The sequence below is a fragment of the Henckelia pumila genome, chromosome 3 (genome assembly GCF_033568475.1).
Source record: "Henckelia pumila isolate YLH828 chromosome 3, ASM3356847v2, whole genome shotgun sequence".
Classification (NCBI taxonomy): domain Eukaryota; kingdom Viridiplantae; phylum Streptophyta; class Magnoliopsida; order Lamiales; family Gesneriaceae; genus Henckelia; species Henckelia pumila.
In genome coordinates, this window is record NC_133122.1 from 43999574 (window position 1) to 44023772 (window position 24199).

The 24199-nt window shown below is 33.2% G+C and overlaps 3 protein-coding genes across 6 annotated transcripts; all 3 read left to right on the plus strand.

Moving 5' to 3' along the window:
- The first annotated feature begins 3295 nt into the window (after positions 1 to 3295).
- On the plus strand, positions 3296 to 10166 carry LOC140888195 (BRASSINOSTEROID INSENSITIVE 1-associated receptor kinase 1-like). The gene is given in 12 exon segments (XM_073295882.1): positions 3296 to 3874; positions 4355 to 4487; positions 4585 to 4656; positions 5249 to 5392; positions 6325 to 6396; positions 6500 to 6571; positions 6660 to 6739; positions 7161 to 7223; positions 7226 to 7291; positions 7376 to 7717; positions 8400 to 8794; positions 9553 to 10166. Coding segments are annotated over 12 exon segments (1851 nt in total). The 5' UTR covers positions 3296 to 3780; the 3' UTR covers positions 9871 to 10166.
- Positions 10167 to 10693: 527 nt separating this feature from the next.
- On the plus strand, positions 10694 to 12195 carry LOC140888208 (BRASSINOSTEROID INSENSITIVE 1-associated receptor kinase 1-like). 3 transcript variants are annotated; one of them, XR_012152074.1, is made up of 3 exons: positions 10694 to 10940; positions 11166 to 11378; positions 11630 to 11886. XR_012152074.1 is itself a non-coding variant. In XM_073295899.1 (3 exons), the coding sequence occupies exons 2-3, from the start codon at positions 11156 to 11158 to the stop codon at positions 12107 to 12109; spliced, it is 582 nt and encodes a 193-aa protein (XP_073152000.1). In that variant the 5' UTR covers positions 10694 to 10940; positions 11121 to 11155; the 3' UTR covers positions 12110 to 12195. The 3 variants fall into 3 exon arrangements, 2 of the variants coding, with proteins under 2 accessions (XP_073152000.1, XP_073152001.1); XM_073295899.1 differs by having other exon boundaries at positions 11121 to 11378; positions 11751 to 12195; XM_073295900.1 differs by having other exon boundaries at positions 11751 to 12195.
- Positions 12196 to 12258: 63 nt separating this feature from the next.
- LOC140888199 (BRASSINOSTEROID INSENSITIVE 1-associated receptor kinase 1-like) lies at positions 12259 to 15453 on the plus strand. Of its 2 annotated transcripts, none has more exons than XM_073295887.1 (5): positions 12259 to 12722; positions 13032 to 13136; positions 13222 to 13563; positions 14216 to 14610; positions 14874 to 15453. In XM_073295887.1, exons 1-5 carry the CDS (start codon positions 12587 to 12589, stop codon positions 15195 to 15197), a joined length of 1302 nt encoding a protein of 433 aa, XP_073151988.1. In that variant the 5' UTR covers positions 12259 to 12586; the 3' UTR covers positions 15198 to 15453. The 2 variants fall into 2 exon arrangements, with proteins under 2 accessions (XP_073151988.1, XP_073151989.1); XM_073295888.1 differs by lacking the exon at positions 12259 to 12722 and adding an exon at positions 12760 to 12894.
- The last annotated feature ends 8746 nt before the right edge of the window (positions 15454 to 24199 follow it).

A 24199-nucleotide genomic window follows, 5' to 3' on the forward strand; every position in this document is an offset into this window, starting at 1 on the left:
AATATTTATGATAAATTTAAAACTATTTTTTATGTATATAACTATTTAAATTACGTTAATATTATTTTATATTTTTTGGTAATTTCGACAATAAAAAGATCTTATAATTGAGTCAGTAGACTTGTTGACAGTTCCCATGGTTTTGTACATTGAGGACACTTGCAACTTTAGTTTAGCAACTTCCTTTCATTTTATCTTGAACAGTGTTTAGATGATTACCACTCAATTGATGATTTATCCTCAGATGCAGCTAGCTTGAACATGTGTAGAAATGTCTGACAGACTGTTTTCGATGTTCTTCAAGGAAGTGCCGAGATCATTATATGGTTCTCTTTTGGGCAAATCATTCTCAAACTCTTCAATTACGCTTCTGGAATGACCTGTTTTATCGTAACTTTATTTGGGGATCTCAACTGATGTGATCCCGACTGAGTTTCTAGCTTGTGGTCACTTTGACATTAAGTTTTGTTCAAGATATCATAATCAGTTTCAAGTTCCACCGAAATCTTCTCAATTTCAGTGATCTTGAGTTCAGAAAAATTCATAGATGTAGAATCATCGTCGATAATGGATAATGGTTCCTTGAACGTCTTTGTTTCTACTTCAATTTTTGTTTCCTCCTTAGTTATGTTCTTCTCATCATTCTCAACCTTCTTCACCAGTTTTCTTGTTAATTAGTCTTGACCACTACTGCCTAGTCAACTCTATCAGCTCTTTGAAAATCTGAGGTGATAGATCAGCTTCACGAAACTAAAAATTCAAAAATTGGATCTTGAAAGGCAAAGAGTAATTGGATCTTGAAAGACAAAGAGTATTTTGGTTTCCTCCTTAGTTATGTTCTTATCATCATTCTCAACTTTCTCATCAGTTTCCTTGTTAGTTAGTTAGTCTTGACCACTACTGTCTAATCAAATCTATCAGTTCTTTGGAAATCTCAGGTGATAGATCAGCTTCACGAACTAAAAACTCAGAAATTGGTTCTTAATAGGGATGAAAATTTTTTGCGCGGAGAAAACTCGAAACGGGGCTGGTTTGAAGGAGTATTTTCGGGTATGGGTTCGGGTTTGAGGATTTTTAAAAATTCCTGCAACATTGGGGCGGGTAGGGGATGCTATCCCCATCCCTGAACCCGCCACGATAATAATAATAATAATTATAATTATAATTATAATTATAATAATAATAAAGTATATAAATATTTTAATTATCAAATTTTATTAAATATAAAATATTATTAAAAATAAAATTAAAAGTATTATTATCATTTGTTTTATATATATTTTTATACATTATATATAATGCATCCGTTTATGATAACATAATTTTTTATAACATAAAAATATTATTTGAATCTCATTCATGTTATGTACACATATAAACTATGTATATTAATCTATCTATATTTTTTAAAATTTATTTTGATAAATTTAGAAACAATATATAATCTTAATAAATTTTTGATACATAGTATTTTCTTTAAAATAATAATGTTGATTGATAGAAATATTTGTTATTTAAAATATTTTTATTAATTTTAAAAGTTAGTATTATAATAAAAAATTTTACCCAATTATTTTATATATTTTATCATAAAATTGAATAATATTTTTATATTCTTATATAATAAAATTTATTAATATATATATATATATATATTATAATAAAATTTATTTATAATATATATATATTTTCGGGTATAGGGACGGGGATGACGATTTGATCTCCGCGGAGATGGAAATGAGAATCCCCGATAAAAAAATATAGAGATCGAGGCGAGTATGTGGATGAGGTTCGAATTCGGGGACAAGGTTGGGGAAGGAATCCGCGTCCCCGCCTCATTTCCATCCATTGTTCTTGAAAGACAAATACTATTTCCGTTTCTAATTAGTTATGTTTTTCTTATCATTCTGAACCTTCTCATCAGTTTTCTTGTTAGTTAGTTTTGACCACTACTGTCTAGTCAAAGGTTAAGTCGATGCAATTCACAGGGCAACTTAACGCAATCCACAGGGTAGTGCCCTGTGGGTGGCGTAGCAGATTTTGATTGGTTAAAATCAGTGGACCCCACACGGGACCCACTGATTTTAACCAATCATAGAGTTACACGTCGTCCGCAGGGTAGTACCTGCGGGCGGCATGAACAAAACCCTAGTGAAATATGTTATATACATTTTGAAAATAGACGATGATTAATTATTTTTAGTAATTTATATTTTATATTTTTAAAAATAGATGAGATATGGTAGTTATATGAGTTACTGAGAAATTACTAAAATATAATATAATTATGTAGACACACACAGCCCACATTATTGAGTGTGAAACCTACGAAGTTAAGTGACTATTTTTTATTATATTATCTCTAAACGATACTAATTATTTCCCAAAATATCCTTACACATAATTAATATATTTAGTTTTATTAAAAGCAAACCATAATATAATTACAAAAACTCAAAAATAATATTGATGTAGAAAAAATTATTTCAACATCATCACACTTTATACAAAAAATTTAATATTCTCTAATGTACATTACCTCGAAATTTATTTCTTCGCGATAATCCCAACCATCGCTTAAAAAGGAGTATTATTATTATTATTATTATTATTATTATTATTATTTGTTTTGACAACCTCTAATTTGGTTAATTAACTATGAGTTTAGTGCACATAAGTGTGGATAATAAAAACCTTTATACATCATTTGAGACAACGAACTATTTATAATAGCAAGATAACACAGTTATTTATAACTTTATTAGTTGTTGTATCTAATCAAACATCAAATAAAAAATGTTAAACGTTGTATCATTTGCATTAATTGGAGCCTATGTGTTCTAATTTGGGAAATGTGTTATGCTATATACTTGGAATCGTGAAAAAGTAAGTCTCCACCTCCCATTTTGGTAAAGTGCTCATTCACCACTAAATTGTAATGTGATACTTTTTCTGTGTGTATCTTCCAACAAGTAGTGCGTGTGCATTATTGAGTTGGTAATGTGCAAATTTCCCATTATAACTATATCCAAGTCAATGCACCCTAATCATTATGCCCAAAATCTTTGTTTTTCTTAAAGAAATTTTGAAAACACGATTTTTTTAGCTCTCGTGTAATCGATGGCCCGAAAACATCTTCGGTGAATATTTATTATCTCGCCTCAATTATATATGTCACGTTTATTTTTTTTATCCGTCTATCTCAAATATATAAGTTTGAGTTATATATAATCCAAAGAAAATGGGTAATAATTACAAAGTTTTTGTTTAAAAAAGTGTAGTGTGCACTTGTATTTGTTTGTCAATAGAATAATACAACTGGTTTAGCATTAAACAGAGAGGGAAGAAGAGTGGAGGAGAGAGACAGAGAGGTTTGACTAAGCATTCATTTTCTCTGCAACGACTTCACCCCTTGTCCCCATTTTCCCTTTCACTGACCGTTGAATGCTCGACTATTCAATTTAACAGCATATCAATTTCGATTCTTCTGCCCAATATTTTCGAAAGAATTTGGAGTCGGGGTGTTATTGGCGAAGCTTTTCTGTTCCCAAGCTTTCCCTTTTGCTGCTGTGTTGGTTGTTTTTTGACTTGGGTTGTTGATTGGTTTCAGTTGAATTTTGGTGGGTTTTGACGATACAAGGTTTTTCGTTGCTTTTCTTGGAGGGGAGGTGCGTCCGTTATATAATTATATGGAGTGGGCAGGGTCGTGTTGAGAGAGTTGTTGTGGTATCTTGATGATGAATCTAGGTTTGTAGGGGTTGATTTTGGGATCAAAGTTGAATGGATCGGTCAACTACCTGGGTTTTTTGCTCTTTTTTCTTGTCCTCAATACTTGTGCTTGCTCAATTTTCAAGGGTGTCTGCCAACGCCGAAGGTCTGCTGTTCTGCTCCCTGATTCCGTTACTTTCAGTGTGTGTTTTTTTCCCTCTGATTTTGATTTAACTTGGTGTGTTGACTGTTGTTTTTCGTGGGATTCAGTTGAGCTGAATTGCAATCTAGTTGTGTGTTCACCCTGGAATTTGTGGATTTACAGGTCAAAACTTACCCAATGCCACTAAAAGGTTTCTAGGCTTGTGCGGATATCGTTTAGAAACTATCTTACTTTTTTAATAATAGATATGTGGCAGTTGAGACACAAATTCATTGCTTTTATTTTGGCAAACTTTCTAAGTACTCAATTTTCTTATTTAGTAAAATTGGATGGTTATCTTATAACTTTGTAGACGACTATGCAATTTTTCCACTTGCTGCTGTTGATTGGTTGTTGATAGTTTGATAACGTGTGCTGTTTAGTTGTTGCCAAACTAGTCACTGAAAATCTGATGGTGTTTAGGATAACATTGTTCTTTGGCAGGGGATGCCTTGAATTCATTGAAGAACAATTTGGCTGATCCTAATAGTGTTCTCCAGAGTTGGGATCCGACCCTTGTTAACCCGTGCACGTGGTTTCATGTTACATGCAATAACGAAAATAGCGTCACTCGAGTGTAAGACTGCTTGTATTTCCATTGTGTTTAGGTGCTTAGTTTGCTTCTTTTGTAATTTTGAGAGTATAAAAGTATTTTTGTTACTGTTTATGTTCAGCGATCTTGGCAATGCAAATTTGTCTGGCACCCTTTCCCCTCAGCTTGGTCTACTTCCAAATTTACAGTATCTGTAAGTCATTATTTTTGGTGTCATCATCAGTTATGTGCGTTCGTTTTCAGATGTTTTATACTTTACCAAACTTCTATGATAATAACGTCTCTTCAGGTATTATTTTACCTTTTTTGCCAGAATTTACAGATGATGATTCTTATTTTCAGTTTGGTGTTAGTTAGCATACTCATCATTTTATATTCTTGGGCAATAATTTTTTGTAAAAGAAGTCTGGTTTAGGAGCGACTTTGACTTTTTTGCATGAATTCCTTGGTTTTGTATAAATTGATGTCCAATGCATCTGCGACTGAAATCAAAGTTAAGAATGTAATGACATATAAAGTTTAGCAAGATGCATGTTCTTATTTGATTGCAAGGTGTGGCTCAAAGATCTAGCCATTATGCTTGATATCCATCTAACTTTTGCTGCTACTTTTCTCTCACCCGAGCACGTAGCATCCTTAATGATGCCCCCCTGTATGAATATCTTTGTCAACAACTTCATGCATCTTTTCCCTGTCCTTGTCTTATTGAATTACCTTTATCACAGAGCATTGCTGGATTTCTCCGGTTCATATAAAGCAATCTCTCGTTTTCTCTTTCTTGGCAGGGAACTTTACAGTAACAATATTACTGGAAGTATTCCAAACGAACTAGGAAACTTGACAAGTTTGGTGAGCTTGGATCTTTATTTGAATAGCCTGGTTGGTCCAATCCCTGGCACATTGGGCAAACTTCAAAAGCTACGTTTCTTGTATGTTTCTCTCTTTTTCAAACTTTCTTTTTCTGTGTCTAGGTTTTTTATTTAGTTCTCGAGAATTTATTTTCCTCTTCATCATAACTTGAGTAGGAAAGATGAAATTCAGAAGTGAGTGATTTGCTTGTGCAGCATTTGGATGTGCCATACGGAACAGAATCACTGAAGTTTATCCTCCTATTCTGTTTTCAATTAGTTTACTTTCACTTCTTCAGAAAAGTCACCCAAATCAGCGCATCTTCACAACAAATGAAGTTAAATGATGGAAAGTATAGCTGGCTTTGCCTGTTGTTCGAAATCATTAAGTCTAGGCTCTAAGTTTAAGTTTCTTTGTTTTGTTTGAGTCATAGGGTTATGGTCTATACTGCTATCAAGTGACAGTTAGAGCCATTTGTGATTGCCATGGTTGCAATTGTTTAATATATAGATATTTTGATGTAAATACTAACTAATTCAAAGCACAAGTTTAGTAACCTTGAAAGTGAATAGAGGATTTCATTTCTGTTGTTAAATTGCTGAAGGTTTTCCCTATTCTACTTATTATTCTTATTTTGCAACTGTCATAGGATCGATGCTACCATGGGCTGTAGAGAAAAGGTTATCTTTTATTACAGTGACATGTGATTTATGCAGAGAAATCAGCTGATAAGAAACATGCACATAAACTTTTAAATTAGCATGTACAGCAACTCTATTGGTGTGCTAGAAAATCCTGGGGAAAATGAATTTTTGACATGTTTAGCCCGAGAAAGAGAAGAAGTTGTCACGCCAAAATCATAAACTGATGTGTTCTTCCATGTTTCTGTCACGTGGGATATGAATTATTGTGCTACATCTAGCAAACACGTTAGCTGCTTTGATTCTTTCATTCAGTTATTTCTTCATTCTTTGAAACATGATGGTTTGTCCTTAACCTTTAAACTGAACAGGAGGCTCAACAATAACAGTTTGACTGGACAAATCCCCCGGTCACTTACTACTATCATGACGCTTCAAGTCCTGTATGGTGGCAGTTGATGTGTTTCTTGTTATTTACTTATTTTATTATTTTCCTTTTATTTTGGTCTGTTGGAGCCTAATAATCATTTATTCCGACAACTGCAGGGATCTTTCAAATAACCATCTGACAGGTCAAATTCCCGTCAATGGATCCTTTCAGCTTTTTACTCCTATCAGGTTTACTACTGTTCTATCTGCTTGTTCTTGTGTCAGACAAAAATGACCCATCAATGCATCATTCTGACTGTGGGCTTCTTCCTCTCAGTTTTGACAATAATCAGTTGGATAAACTTCCTGTATCTCCACCTCCTCCACTTCCGCCATCATCTCAGTCTTCCTCTCGAGGTTTGCCTATCCTTTGTGCCTTTACCTTACCCATAATTTAAAAAATGAGCTTGGTCATTTGACTTGATGAATGTGCAATGAGCAGATCTGTGTTAAGGGCACCATTTCATTTGATGTAGTCACTGTAACACTTTTGTTTGGCATTAAATTTTGGATTAGTATATAAACGAACAAGGAATTCCTAGACACAGTAAAACAAAGAGAAGCAATGAGCAGATCTGTATTAAGGGCACCATTTCATTTGATGTAGTCACTGTAACACTTTTGTTTGGCATTAAGTTTTGGATTAGTCTGTCACAGAGTGATTTAAACTATGGTAATCTGAGACTAAAAGGGTACTTGGTGCTAACAGTGATGATATAGTTAACTTGTTTATCATCTGAAAGAATAAAGCGTACTCATCAGTGAAGAACCATTGCAGTTGCCAACAGTGCTACCGGAGCCATTGCAGGGGGAGTTGCTGCTGGAGCGGCCCTGCTATTTGCTGCCCGGCAATTGCGCTTGCTTGGTATCGTAGAAGAAAGCCAGAGGATCATTTCTTTGATGTTCCTGGTTTGTGGATTTAGAAAAGGCTGAGAATATCATCATAATATGTATAGCTTTTAGTTTTTCCGCTTATTTTGTGTATTCTTGTAGCTGAGGAGGATCCAGAAGTCCATCTGGGACAGCTCAAAAGATTTTCACTACGTGAATTGCAAGTTGCATCAGATAACTTCAGTAATAAAAATATCCTTGGCAGAGGTGGATTTGGTAAGGTTTACAAAGGTCGATTAGCTGATGGCTCTCTAGTAGCAGTAAAAAGACTGAAAGAAGAGCGCACTCAAGGTGGAGAGCTTCAATTCCAAACAGAAGTGGAAATGATCAGCATGGCTGTGCATCGAAATTTACTTCGCTTGCGTGGCTTTTGCATGACTCCTACAGAACGGTTGCTTGTTTATCCTTATATGGCTAATGGAAGTGTTGCATCGTGCTTGAGAGGTACGCTTGATCTGCTGTTCATATTGTTTACTGGGTTTTTACTTCATGTGTTACATGTCCAGGAGAGGATAATGGGCTTATATAAGCCCATATCCCCTCCTGGACTCGTAACATCATGATTCACGAGTAACTCAAGATCCTCGACTGTTGTAGCTTTAAAAATGACTCAAAAATTTTGGAATGTCGTGTCATTTATGTGGGAAATTAACATGAATATGAGGTAAAATCCATTTTGTTTTTCTAATGCTTCGAAGAAAAATGATTTTTCAAGAATAGTTCTTATTCCATCTCAGTGTCAAGCAACCGAATGCATTTGCCTTGATCCAGCATATCTTGAGTGAGATTTGGATGGTTATCCTCACAATTCAACGAATCAATTAAAAGCTTGTGCAATTTTATTTCAGCATTCATATATCCGTATGAAAAGACAATCATTCTATGCCATGTACTACTTTGTAACTATCTTATGGCATTTTTCTTTTTAGATTCTCGACACTTGTGTGGTTATTTAAACTGGTTCAGTCACTAGCTAGTAACTACTATAACCACCTTATTTATAGCCGAACAGTACTATATTGCCGAAATTATATGATTCCAGATGATCATTTGCCAGTTGTCCAGTGTAGCGCACACTATGTATTATGTATTGCTTTTAATGAACTTGTTTGGTGCATTACTGTAGATAGACCTGAAACTCAACCTCCACTTGATTGGCCAATAAGAAAACGGATAGCGTTGGGGTCTGCGAGGGGACTTGCTTATTTGCATGATCACTGTGACCCCAAAATCATTCATCGGGATGTCAAAGCTGCGAATATATTATTGGATGAGGACTTTGAAGCAGTTGTCGGTGACTTTGGGCTGGCCAAACTTATGGACTACAAGGATACTCATGTTACCACGGCTGTTCGTGGAACAATTGGTCATATTGCTCCCGAATATCTCTCCACCGGTAAATCTTCTGAGAAAACTGATGTTTTCGGTTATGGGGTCATGCTTCTTGAGCTGATCACTGGTCAGAGAGCTTTCGATCTTGCTCGACTTGCCAATGATGATGATGTGATGTTACTCGATTGGGTGAGCCATATTATATCACTTATACTGTTTGTACTGATGAGTCTTTAGTATATAACATAGCTTCTTGGAATTTTGGATGCTGAATCTGTTTTCACACTTGCGGAAACTAGAGATGACCATGTTTCACTTGTGAACCAAACCTGGTTCCAACGTAGTTAGTGGTTCCATGATTTTTGGATCACTCAAGGGTCTGGGTTCCCTACCATTGAACCGCCGGTTCAGTAATCGGCAAGTTTACCAGTGGGTTCAGATGTTTTGTTTTTCGTTTTTAGTAATTCTTAGAGATAAGAGATATGTAGGTATTTTAAATTTAAGTTTAAGCTCCATTTCTTCTTCATTTGAATTTGTGTAATTAAATTTTAGTTGACAGTAAATTTTTAAATTTTTACTTTAAAAACTTTTTATTATATATACATAGTTTGTATTTTTCATTGTTTTTAAAACTTTGGCAGTCATATTTAGTTAACAATTCTTATTGACAAATTTAAAATTTAAAAACAAAATTTGAAGGTCAAGCCGGAAATGATGGTTTTTTGAACTGGTCATTCCAATTACAGCAAAGGGTCAGGGACTCGGAGTCAATCTGCTGGTTCCGACCCAGGAACCTGCGGGTCTTGAACTGTGTGGTCTGGTCTAACGGAGGCTATAAATTGTTTTAGTATTGAATTTGGTTTGTGTCGTGGAATCATTTCAATTACTGTTTCCAGTGGTTCACTCTCAGTTCATACATGAAAGTGCATGTACTTGAAAATTGTCAGGTCAGGGGACTTTTGAAGGAAAAAAAGTTGGAGACACTCGTCGATGCGGATCTTCAAGGTAATTATATCGACGATGAAGTGGAACAGCTGATCCAAGTAGCTCTGCTCTGCACACAGAGCTCCCCGTTGGAGCGTCCAAAGATGTCGGAAGTCGTGAGGATGCTGGAGGGTGATGGTTTGGCTGAGAGGTGGGAAGAATGGCAGAAGGAAGAAATGTTCCGTCAAGAATTCAATCATATGCATCACCCGAACACTGATTGGATAATCAACGACTCCACTTCGAATATTCGGCCGGACGAATTATCCGGGCCAAGATGATTCTCCCATTTAGTGGTTTGGATTCGCAACTTTGTATTTGATCAATAGTTTTTATTGTTTGTAAATGATTTTTCTTTCCCTCGCCTCGCCTCCCCTTCCCTGTTTTTGATTTTACGCCTGAGTTCTGGTGATCCTTGTGTTTCAGAATTTTGATGATGCAGGATGTTTATACTCTTTATAGTTTGTCAGTTGTATTTTAGATGCTCTCATATCCATAGCGCGGGAATCGCTGTGGAAGAAACCAACATGTATTTGATATGTACACACTCATTTTTATATGTATTGAATAGGCCCAAGATTGTGAAAGAATAAGCAAAGTTGCTTCCACAAAATATATCCCATGATGTGCATGGGAATTACAATTTCTTGTTTGGGGGAATAGCTACTGATAAATTTATCAGCAAAAGATGAATATAAAATCATTTTATTTCCAACTTTGGCATGTTTTGGTCCCTTTTTAAATTTAAATCTGAACTCGTGTCTCTGCCTAATGTTACAAGAGGTGAAAAAAAATTAAAGTTCTTCCTCTCCTTCCCTCATATTTCATGGTTATGGGGTGCTGAACGAAAATCCCTTCAAATAATCTTCAGAAAGCCACTGGATGAATAGTTATTTTTAATAATAATTTTGGAACGATGACCTAAAAAAATGTGAAGTTTCAAAGAAATCAGTTTAATAAACTACGGGAAGTCTCAGATTTTGAGAGGAGAGGGGGTAGCTGGAACCTTCGAATTCATTAGGTGGAAGTTTCGGACCTTTACTTTTAATAATTTTGAAACGGAACTACGGGGGCAGTCTCAGATTTGGACAAGAAGATATTAGTACCACGAAAATCCTAGAATCCATGCATTAACGATTCATGCAGTGGTATTGATGCAAGAAATCTCTTCCACCCATTTATGCATTACAGAGAGATCATATATCTCAAAGCAAAAGTTATGTCGATGGTGTATGACAACTGGGAGAGCCTGGTCGGAGCCGTTTTAAAAAGAGAGCAGCTCCGGCAAATTGCTCTGTGTCCTTTTCATCTGATTTCCGCTTCAATCCATCTTCTCCACATGTTTCTGCAGGTATTATTTTCATTTGGGTTTAGGCTCAATCAATTGTTTAATTAGTCGTAAATGCAGCCATTGGAATAGTTATTTCTTTATTTCTGTGTGTTGGCTTAAAGATTATCCATTTTTTTGACAAGTGATGATTGTTTTTGTGGCTAACCCACTTAATCAGGTTTTTTTTCATGATAATTTCAGTCAGAAATATATACTTAACAGAGGTGGATTTCGTAATGTTTACAGTCAAGGGCCAATTAGCTGATGGAAGTCTAGTAGCAATAAAAAGACTGAACGAAGAGCACGCTAAAGACAGAGAGTTTCAAACAGAAGTGGAAATTTTCCGCATAGCTGAGCATCCAAATTTACTTCGTTTGCGTGGCTTTTGCATGACTCCTACGGAATGGTTGCTTGTTTATCCTTATATGGTGAATGGAGATGTTGCATTGTGCTTGAGAGGTTGGCATGATATGCTATCATATTGTTTATTGGGTTTGTCATTTTTAGTTTGCATCAAGAGCTGAGAATCTGGCAATAAAGTATTTATATGGAAAGTTGCACATCTTGATTGATATGTGCCAGTTTTTTTAACGTAAGATATAGTGTTTGCATCATGATATGAAAGCTAGCTTCGATTTAGAGATTACTGAATACAAAATGCTTCTGTCACTATCTAGCAAATCAGCTCATTTATCACCAAACCAATGCAGCTCAACACAGTATTGTTGAAGTACTACATGATTCTAGATGATGATTACTGCCGGTGGTCCAGTATAGCGCGGACTACGTATATTTAGTACTTTTGATGAACCTATTGGTGCATTATTGTAGAGAGACCTGAATCTCTAGCTCCACTTGATTGGCCGATAAGAAAACGGATAGCATTGGGGTCTGCGAAGGGGCTTGCTTATTTGCATGATCACTGTGACCCTAAAATCGTTCATCGGGATGTCAAAGCTGCGAATATATTCTTGGATGAGGATTTGGAAGCAATTGTAGGTGACTTTGGGCTGGCCAAACTTATGCACAGAGAGGATACTCATGTTACCACGGCCGTTCATGGAGCAATTGGTCATATTGCTCCTGAGTATCTCTCCACTGGTAAATGTTCAGAGAAAACTGATGTTTTTGGTTATGGAGTTCATCACTGGTCAGAGAGCTTCCGATCTTGCTCGGCTCGCCAATGCTGATGATTTGATGTTACTTGAATGGGTGAGCCATATTACTTACTTGTTGGAATTTGATATGTTGAATCTGTTTTTACACTCACGACTACTGTACAGTGTCCACTTTAAAGTTTATATATACACATGAATTAGTGGTTGAAAAATGTCGGGTGAGGCGACATTTGAAGGAAAAGAAGTTGGAGACGCTAGTGGATGCTGATTTTGGTGAATAGTGCTGAAAATTTTAAATTACCGATGAAATTTCTCAAAAAAACAAAAAAAAAAAAAGTAAAAATATATTACCTTAATTAAAATGCTGGGCGTTGAGTCAACCGACAAGTCCACCTTAAGCAAGACCCCTTGATTTATTATAATAATCAGGATGTGCGGTGTAACTGTACTGGTACCTTTTTACTTTAATGAATTATTGGTTGGTTAAAAAAAGAGAAATATCAGTTATGCATTACAGAGAGATCATATATCTCAAAGCAAAAGTTATATATGTCGATGGTGTATGACAACTGGGAGAGGCTGGTCGGAGCCGTTTTGAAAAGAGAGCAGCTCCGGGAAATTGCTCTGTGCCCCAGCTTCAGCTCCAGCTCCTCCTTTTCATCTGATTCTCCACATGTTTCTGCAGGTAATTATTCTTTTTATCACATCAATCAATGGTTAAATATTATTGTGTTTGAGTCGTAAATGCAACCATGGAATAGTTATTTCTTTGTTTCTGTGTGTTTTTTGGCTTAAAGATTATCCATTTTTGTGACAAGTGATGATTAATGTTTTTGTGGCTAACCCCACTTAATCAGGTTTTTTTCTTTAATGACAATGAAATTTTTTCAAGATTAAATATATATGTGAGAATAAGCAATGGAAATTATGTTCATAATCAAACAACAAGCTAGGCAAAACATTCATTCGTATGAATTAATGAAAATCATTGCAGTTGCCGACAATGCTGCTGGAGCGGCCCTGCTATTTGCTGGCTCGGAAATTGCGCTTGCTTGGTATCGTAGAAGGAAGCCAGAGGATCATTTCTTTGATGTTCCTGGTTTGTGGATTTAGAAAAGGCTGAGAATATCATCATAATATGTATAGCTTTTAATTTTTTCCGCTTATTTTGTGTATTCTTGTAGCTATGGAGGATCCAGAAGTCCATCTGGGACAGCTCAAAAGATTTTCACTGCGTGAATTGCAAGTTGCATCAGATGACTTCAGTAATAAAAATATCCTTGGCAGAGGTGGATTTGGTAAGGTTTACAAAGGACGATTAGCTGATGGCTCTCTAGTAGCAGTAAAAAGACTGAATGAAGAGCGCACTCGAGGTGGAGAGGTTCAATTCCGACTAGAAGTGGAAATGATCAGCATGGTTTTGCATCGAAATTTACTTCGCTTGCGTGGCTTTTGCATGACTCCTACAGAACGGTTGCTTGTTTATCCTTATATGGCTAATGGTAGTGTTGCATCGTGCTTGAGAGGTATGCTTGATCTGCTGTTCATATTGTTTACTGCGTTTTTACTTCATGTGTTACGAGCCAGGAGAGGATAATGGGCATATATAATGATCCACGACTAACTCGAGATCCTCGACTGTTGTATAGCTTTAGAAATTACTAAAAAATTTTGGAATGTCGTTTCATTTATGTGGGACAACTAACATGAATATATGGTAAAATCCATTTTGTTTTTCTAATGCTTCGAAGAAAAATGATTTTTCAAGAATAATACCTCTTATTCCATCCCAGTTGTCAAGCAGCGGAATGCATTTGCCTTGATCCAGCATATCTTGACAGAGATTTGGATGGTTTCCTCACAATTCAATGAATCGATTAAAGGCTTTTGCAATTTTATTTCAGCATTCATATATCCGTATGAAAAGACAATAATCATTCTATGCCATGTACTACTTTGTTACTATCTCATGCATTTTCCTTTTATAGATTCTCAACACTTGTGTGGTTAATTAAACTGCTTCAGTCACTAGCTAGTAACTACCATAACCGCATTATTTATGGCCAAAAACAGTACTATATTGCCGAAATTATATGAGTCTAGATGATCATTTGCAGTGTAGAGCACACTATGTATTATGTATGGCTTTTAATGAACTTGTTTGGTGCATTACTGTAGATAGACCTGAAACTCAACCTCCACTTGATTGGCCAAGAAGAAAGAGGATAGCGTTGGGGTCTGCGAGGGGACTTGCTTATTGTCATGATCACTGTGACCCTATAATCATTCATCGGGATGTCAAAGCTGCGAATATATTATTGGATGAGGACTTTGAAGCGGTTGTTGGTGACTTTGGGCTGGCCACACTTATGGACTACAAGGATACTCATGTTACCACGGCTGTTCATGGAACAATTGGTCATATTGCTCCAGAGTACCTCTCCACCGGTAGATGTTCCGAGAAAACTGATGTTTTCGGTTATGGGGTCATGCTTCTTGAGCTGATCACTGGTCAGAGAGCTTTCAATCTTGCTCGACTTGCCAATGATGATGAAGTGATGTTACTCGATTGGGTGAGACATATTATATCACTTATACTGTTTGTACTGATGAGTCTTTAGTATGTAAAAATAGCTTCTTGGAATTTTGAATGCTGAATCTGTTTTCACATGACTTGCGGAAACTAGAGATGACCATGTCTCACTTGTGAACCAACGGAGACTATAAACTGTTTTAGTACTTTATTTGGTTTGTGTCGTGGAATCATTTCAATTACTGTTTTAAGTGCTTCACTCTCAGTTCATACATGAAAGTACATGTACTTGAAAAATTTCAGGTCAGGGGACTTTTAAAGGAAAAAAAGTTGGAGACACTCGTCGATGCGGATCTTCAAGGTAATTATTTCGACGATGAAGTGGAAGAGCTGATCCAAGTAGCTCTGCTCTGCACACAGAGATCCCCGTTGGAACGTCCAAAGATGTCGGAAGTCGTGAGGATGCTGGAGGGTGATGGCTTGGCTGAGAGGTGGGAAGAATGGCAGAAGCAGGAAGAAATGTTCCGTCAAGAATTCAATCATATGCATCACCTGAACACTGATTGGATAATCAACGACTCCAGTACTTCGAATATTCGGCCGGAAGTATTATCCGGGCCAAGATGATTCTCCCATTTAGTGGTTTGGACTCGCAACTTTGTATTTGATCAATAGTTTTTATTGTTTGTAATGATTTTTCTTTCCCTCGCCTCCCCTTCCCTGTTTTCAATTTTACGTCGGAGTTCTGGTGATCCTTTTGTTTCAGAATTTTGATGATGCAGGATGTTTATACTCTTTATAGTTTGTCAGTTGTACTTCAAATGCTGCCATAACCATAGCGTAGGAATCGCTGTGGAAGAAACCAACATGTATTTGATATTTACACTCATTTTTATATGTATTGAATAGGCCCAAGAATATAATATCCCATGATGTGCATGGGAATTACACTTTCTTGTTTGGGGGAATAGCTACTGATACATATCTATGTCTCTATCTCTACTATAAAAGTATGAATAAAGGGCAAAGTTTTGCATTGTGTATTTACTACATTGTCCAAAACATATGAATGATTGATAGTAATTGCATGGGCATAAGTGAAAAAATGGTGTAAAATCTAGGGTCAAATTTGGAATGTACAATTTATACAAAATAATGTGTTGTTCATTCATTTAATTGATGCATTTATTATTATTATTATTTTACCCATTGAATACATTTTAATGTTTGTCATCATATTCCTAATTCATTCTAAAAAATAATAATGAGACGAAAATTATAAAATAATGCATTATTTATACTAACTATTTTTTAATTTTATAAATTAATCATTATTATTTTTTGCCTTAAAAATGTAAAAGTATGGGGTCAATTAATAATTAATTAGCAAAAAAGCTCTTGTGAATTATGTTCTAAGTGAATCTTTTTTATTTTTAAAAATGGTGTAAAATTTAGGGTCAAAAAATGCAATAATCTATTAATAAAAACTTGCTATATTAGAAAAAAAAATAAAAAATAATATAAATTTTTTTGAACTCTTTAAACACAACATTTTAATTGGTTTATTAAATATCATATTGCATTTGTAAAATTAATTATATACTATAGCAATATAAGTGAAATCAAAAATTAAATTATTTTCATATAGTTTTTTTGTTATTACAAATACATTGTGTCAATTCACCTCTTATTTATTTATAGAAATTCACTTTCAATGAATTGGTTTGAATTACTTTCTATCAATTTAAGAAAAAAAAATTTAAAACACATTTTTTTTAAAAAAATTAAATTATAATAAAAAATAAAATTTAGTTACGACATATTTATAAAAAAATTTGGAAATAATGATACGTCATAATTCAATATATATTTGATTATAAAAATAAATTAGAGAAATAAAATTTTATCGAAACATAATTCTTAGAAAAATATAAAAACTATTAACATATAAAAATGATTCAGATGTTGAAAAATAAAAATATGCATGTATTCTTTAAAATTATTAAAGATAGTATATATATATTTATTTTATTATGACTATAAAAGTATAAATAGAATGACTAAGTTTTTCAGTATGAATTTTTATTTTGCATTTGGATTGTATATTCATTCGATTAATTGTATTGAGATGAGATTTTCTACATAGTGTTTTAAAAATATAAAAATTGATATATAAAGTGAATATATGTTTGAAAAATAAAATATATTTTAAATTAATTATTTTAAAAAAAATTATGTATATTTAATAATTATATCTTTAAAAGTGTGATGTAGAAATAAAAAAAATTCATTAAAGAATTTGTCGATAAATAATTTCATGAAAACTTGGTGAAAAATGAACGTAAAAAAATAAGAAAAAAATATAATATAAAATTTATGTATAATTTGAAATTTAAATAAAATTAAATATTATAAATTTCATTCATAAATATAAATAAATCAAAGATAATGATGGAAAAATAAAGAAAAAATTGTAATTTTAGTCCGCTAATATTTGATAATTATGATTTTGGCTCTATATTTTCATATGAAATAATTACATACATACCCCTGTGAAATCTTAAAATTTATAAAAATTCATTATCCATACATATCCCCTTTCCATACGTATTTTTGTAGGAGTTTTATGTCCAAAATTTGAAACACAAGAACTTAACAGATATAAAGGGCTTTTAGCGATATCGAAATTTCAAATTCAGTTTAGTCTTGCGTGTTTCGATTTTTGGCAATTTTACTTATTGTTTATCAAAAATGCTGATGCAATACTATAAACGTCTACGCTACAAAAATATCACATAAAAAAGACTCTAAAATCGTAAGAAAGAAAAACATATATAACAGACTTTGAAATCTGATACACAGAGTATCGGAATTATAAATAAAGAATTTTATAGAAACAAAAAAAGCAATTTTTCCAAAAATAAATGTCAAAATGTAATCCACATTTATCTAAATAAATTTAAGACTCAAATATAAGACCTTATCAAATATTAAAAATTCACTATATCTTAGAAACAATAAAACAAATGAATATTATTTGAAATTTTAATTATTACTTTTTTTATTTTTATTTTAAGGTTAATAAATTTAAATTTATAATTTTTCTTATGTTATGTCTAATATATTTTCATGTGTCTAACCCATGAGACACGTGTTAATGATTTTCTAAAGATCATACTATATTTATAAATTTAATAATATACTATTACAATATAAATGCAATCAATGAATAAATTATTTTCATATAATTTTTTGGTATGAAAAATACATTGTGTTAACTCGCATTTTATTTAATTATAAAATTTCCCTTTAGTGAATTGGTTTGAATTATTTTCTATGAATTTTTTAAGAAAACAAAATTTAAAATACGTTAGCATCAAAGTGGTTTTTTCTAATATATATATATATATAATAAAAAAATAAAATTGGTTATGACATAATTATAAGAAAATTTGAAAACAACGATACACAAAAATTGAATAAAAATTTGATAATAAAAATAAATTTGAGAAATAATATTTTATCGTACATATTTCTTAGGAAAATCTAAAACAATTAAAAAAAATTGATTAGATGTTGGAAAAAATTTATATTCATTAAAATTATTAAAGATAATAAATATTTATTTTATTAAATTGTGTATTATTTTGATTAACAAACAAATTATTAGATTTAGAAAAATAAAAATATCTATTTATTAAAATTATTAAAGATAATAAATATTTATTTTATTAAATTGTGTATTATTTCAATTCAAAACAATTAACAAAATAAATATTTTCACTCTAAATATATATATATATATATATATATATTATATATGTATATGTTTGACAAATAAATTTTTTTTACTGAATTATTAAAAGAAAATAATGTATATTTAATAATTATTACTTTACCTCTCTAAAAGTATGAATAAAAGGATAAAGTTTTACAATTGTGAAATAACAATTTTTTCATTTTATTTACACTAAAATTAAGGTAATATAAAAATATAAAAATATATAAAAGTAAAATAGCATTTTAGTTAGAACATAAAAATAAATAAATATTTTTATTATATTATATGTAAATATTAATATTCATAAATAAATTATACACTTTCATTAAATTGCAACTAATATGTCCATTAATGTCATTAAGTAATTCATTTTTTAATTATTATTTTTTGAAAGAACCATTTTTTAATTTCTCACAATTTGTCTTATTTATATTACAACTTATGTAATGTTAGGCAATTTAAAAATATATAAGAATAAGCTAAATTTTAGTTTGCAACTTAATCGAGTTGCAGTTGATCAAATAGATAAATAAATTTTGAAAAGAAGAAAAGGAAAAAACCAAAACTTACGGTATTAATATAAAAAGTTAAAATTAAAAATAAATATAAAAATATAAATCTTGAAAAAAACAAAACTAAAAACTAAAATTTTCTATAATAATATTAAAAGTTAAAGTTAAAAACATATATTTATGAAATTAATGTAGGAGTATAAATTAAATCTATTACCTACATCAAAATGTGAATACAAATGGTAAAATTTTATCATTGTGAAATCTATCTATCTATTATCTTTTATCTATCTAAAACATTGAATAAAAAATTAAAGTTCTATCATTGTGCAAAAATAAGAAATTATTTACACTATAAGTAAGGTCATATAAAAATATATAGGGATATAATACAAGTTAAATGACAAAAAATAAAAATAATATAAAAATTACATGACTATAAATGAAAATATATATACCACAACATAAGTACATAACCCAAAAAACACATGAGAGTTAAATGATAAAAATAAAAACAATATACAAGTGACATGATTAAAAATGAAAATGCATCATAATATGAATAAAAATAAAAACATTCAAGTTACAGGATTGAAAATACAAATTCACCATTAACATGACTAAAAGTGAAACAATGATCATTGTATTATTTCAGTTGATTTTCATAATTAATAATTAAAATTTATATGATTTTTATTATGATGCCGTAAAAATCTCGATTATTATAAAAAGAAAAAATTGCATATATCACCCCTGTGAAATCCCGAGTTTGCTAATAACTCCCTATGAAATTTTTTTAAGCTAATAACCCTTTGGGATTCAAAATTTGTAGCATACACTGTGAGGATCCGAGTACTAATCTCTCATATCAACACAAAGAATATAAGATTCATAAATATTAGCCAAGCATCAAAGACTAAATAAGTAAAAAAAAAAAAATTTGTTTTTTTTAAAAAAAATGGAGCACCTCGCTTGATCGGTTAAGATCACCCGATCGAGCGAGCCCTGAAGCTCAAATTCTCGTGTTAGTCAAGTTTTGGCCTTGCTCGATCGGGTAATCTCCACCGATCGAGCGAGCTCAAATTGCTCAAATCTCTGTTTCCCATTCGAGGACCTCGCTCGATCGGTGATAATCACCCGATCGAGCGGGCTCACAATCCAGAAAACCAGCAGAAGCTTTTGCTGTCAAAACTATACAATTTCTTTCAACATGCTCTACTAATCTTATGATATAATGGTGCATCAACACTTCAATCTTGTAACCAAATCTAACATACATCTTAACCATGATGCAGTTGAAGAAGAACAATATCATTTCATAACCTTGAATCTAATCCAAAGCTATCTCAATATCAAACAAAAGAATCATTACACAAGAACTTGTTACATTAAAGGAATACAACTATGTTCAACAAGTCTTGACAAGGATAATTACAACATGATCATTTTATTCTACACTTTCAAGTAATAAGATTCCTAAACATCATATCAAGTTTAGCTAATACAAGATCATGCTATAGATCTAACACAAGACTTTACATCTAACTCGGATTCCACTCTATCTCTCAATCTCTGTTCTTCATGCTCGCTTCTGCCCTGTTCCACTCCCGCCTATTGCCATGACACATACAACACAACAATAGCCGGATAACACCGGTGAGAAATATATTTCCCAGTAAAAGCAACTAATAATCAAAGCAATCATATATATCAATTTCATGATATAAAATACGAAACAATGCATGCTTTAAAAAAACAGGTTGCTCTAACATATTTCTCGTTTCTTTGGTTGGGATCCCGAGAAGTAGATATCATAACTAACCATCGACATTCCCGCTCGAGGTGGGGCTATTTATCTTGCTTCTCTAGACTTTGAAGCCATTATATATGTAAATCAGATGCTAGGCTAACTCAACTACCCAGACCATACATATATAATCTCTCAAATCGTCTAATCGAACGTTTTCGTTCATTTCAAAATCAAAGAATGAGTCTTGCAAGATGAATGCAACATATATCATCATAATAGCATTCATTAACATCAAAGACTCATTTCACAATTCATAGAAGAGCATATAAAAGCAATTAAGCAAATAAGTATGTGATTTAGGAAACTCGATACAAACCATCTCGAGTTATAATCCCATTCAAGTAGTAGTCTACTTTTACCTTTCAAATATAATGTTTAAGGTGTCTTCTATCTGTCCAAATCTGTACAATTACCAACCATAAGACTTGTATCAAAATCTGCTCAAAACCATACAACTCTATTGTAGAATAGCTTCAAACCTTGCTTCAATTCTCTACCGGTTCGAAGTTGATGATATCGAGCTCGATGGCAACCAAACACAATCCGAAATGAAGTGTTTACATCCAACAACATCAATACAAGTCAATCATATCCCAACTCCATAGAAGAAGATAGCAAAACAGTTTACAATCATAAGTCCAACGGCGTAACGACATAAAGTCGGCAACCGAAACTCAAAGCTATCAACACTAACAATCATAACATCATTTATCAGCTGTATTTCAATCAAAACCAGCATAACATAAGGTATAGATTTCGAAATCATTGCTTGAAATTCATAAAACAACTGATACGACATTCATTCCTCAACCCGACTTCAATATATCAAAGCATAGAAGTTCAATAACCTCAATTCATAACCAAATATGATCTCTGCCATTTTTAAACTCTTAAACCATGAAGAATCAAAATAAAACTTACATCAATTCGAAGGTCTCGTTGCAAGGATTCCAAAACACCTTTCGAAATCGAATTCGGATAATCGGAACTCACGATATTGCAATTTAAAGATGAAGAAAAAGCTTGGGATTTCTTTGTTCTTGTTCTCTCGGTTTTGCTCTGATTTTTCTGATGGAATTGGATAGCATACACGTGAATATGCATACATGAAACAAGTGTCCCATTAAAATAAGGATTTTGCAATTTAGCCCCTCAAGTCTTCAATAATTGCAATTTGGTCCTCAACTTATCATTTCATTCAATTTTAATCCTAAATAATTTAATAATATTAGAATTTAAATCAAAACTCTAAATATTTCCAAATTAAATATTCTCGGATTAAAATTAAATAATTCCGGGCGTTACAATTCTCCTCCACTAAGACTCGATTTCGTCCTCGAAATCTCAAGTACTATCAGCATATAATATCAAACGAATAATAGAAAGACTAAAGAAAATACTCACATCATTGAAACATCTCTGGAAATCGTTGTCTCATGTCTGATTCCGTCTTCCAGGTTGCTTCTTCAATACCATGACGACTCCACTGAACTTTCATAAGTGGAATAGTCTTCGTTCGAAGTTGCTTCTCCTTATGATCAAGAATCTGAATTGGCTTTTCAAAATAACTCAAAGTTTCGTCGAGTTCAGCCTCATCAGATTGAAGCACATGAGATTCATCAGCAAGATATTTTCGAAGCATCGATACATGAAAGACATCATGTATTCCAGATAAAGCCGAAGGTAAAGCTAATCGATAGGCAAGATTGCCTATTTTCTCAAGAATTTCATACGGACCGATATAACGTGGAGACAACTTCCCTCGCTTGCCAAATCGTACAGTGCCTCTGAACGGTGAAATCTTCAGAAACACCCTATCCCCCTGTTCAAACGACAAAGGTCGACGTCGAACATTGGCATACTTCGCTTGTCTGTCCTGAGCTGTCTTCATCCTTTTCTGAATAATCTTCACCTGTTCAGTCATATTGTAACACCCGGTATTTTTAAATACGTAAATCCGCATGCATAATTAGGATATTTAATTATTTAAATTTTAGATTTATGGGTTAAATAATTATGTGAATTATTTGTGCATGATTTAATTTATTTTTAAGCATTTAACCCATAATTAGTAATTTTTTATGATTTTTAGTATTTTAATTATTTGATCGCGTAGACGGGACCGTGGACGGACGAGATGACAACTTTCCACCCAAATTATTTTATGAGTCTTTTTAGAGCCCTAAAATATTATTTTGAGTTTTATTATCTCAAAATTTTAAATATTTAATTTTATATAATTTTAGGAGTCCATTTTATTCAAAATTAGCCAAAATATTGACTTTTTAGTATTTTTAAAATTCCCTTAAATTGTAATTTCGAGATTTTAAATTTAGTTATCAGATTTTAACTTTTAATTAGGAGTTTAAGTTGTATATTTTATATTTAAAACCTTTTATCTATATTTAATTAACCTATATTTTTAATTAACACAAAAAAAAAAAAAATCAAAACCTAATCTATCCCAAACCCTTAACCGATCCCTCACCCTCTTAGCCGCCTCCCTCCCTTTCCATTCATCTTCTTCATCGAGCAACCCTAAGGAAGAACACCATAGACACGTTTTTGAAGGTCCAAGGCAAGTCGTCGTCGTCCTGTCGTCCCGGAGTCGTCTTACGCCCGTTTTTCTTTGAATTCATCGGTGAAAGGCATGATTTTTCTTCTCTTTTTAAGAACCATATCAGTATGTATTATGTAGGTGAAGTGTATGCATCGAAACTTCTTATTATTTTTCAAAAAATGTTTTGGCTTTATTGTTTGCACCTTGTTTATGTGTTTGCTCATTCATCTCACAATTTCTTCAAGCATGGCTCATGTATGGATGCTGGGCAAGGTTCATGGTTGTCTTAAGGTCCCTAGGGTCGAATAACTTGGGTGGTATGAGCCATGAGTGGTCTGAAACAAAGTTATTCTTTTCTGTGCATCAATTCGCACAGATTTGGGTTCTGTGGTAGAAGTCTTCGTTCTCCCTCTTCAGGCCACGGTTTGGGGTGAGGTCTAAAGGGTTTGAACCTCCTAGATGTTGGCTAGGATTGAGAAGTGGTTTCACTGAAAAATATGGCCGGAGTAGGGAGAACGATTAGATTTACGGAAGCCGCGCAGGCTGGACGCGAGCTGGAAAATACAGCAAGTTGTAAGGCTTCGTTCTCCTTCCTCGGACCACCGTTTGGGCTGGTTCTTAGCTTGTTGGAAAGGTCTAGAGGTGGGCTAGCTAGTGGGGTTGTTTCTCCGGCCAGAGAGTGACCGGAGCTGGCCGGCAACAGGCCACAAAGCCTGCTGCCCGCGCAGCCGAGAAGAGAAGGGGGAGGGAAGGAGGGGCTACGGGTTTGGGGTTTTGGAGAGTGGATCCGGGTCGGGTCTGTGGATCCGGGTCGGGGTAGTAAGTCATGGGTTATGTTAGTTGGTCCGGGTCCGGGTCAAGTTAGTCGGGCTCGGGTATTTTTATTTTTAAGTTTTAAGTTTAATTAAGTGTTTAATGGGCCTAATTAAATCTCAAAATTTATTTGGGCTCCATTTAATTATTTTG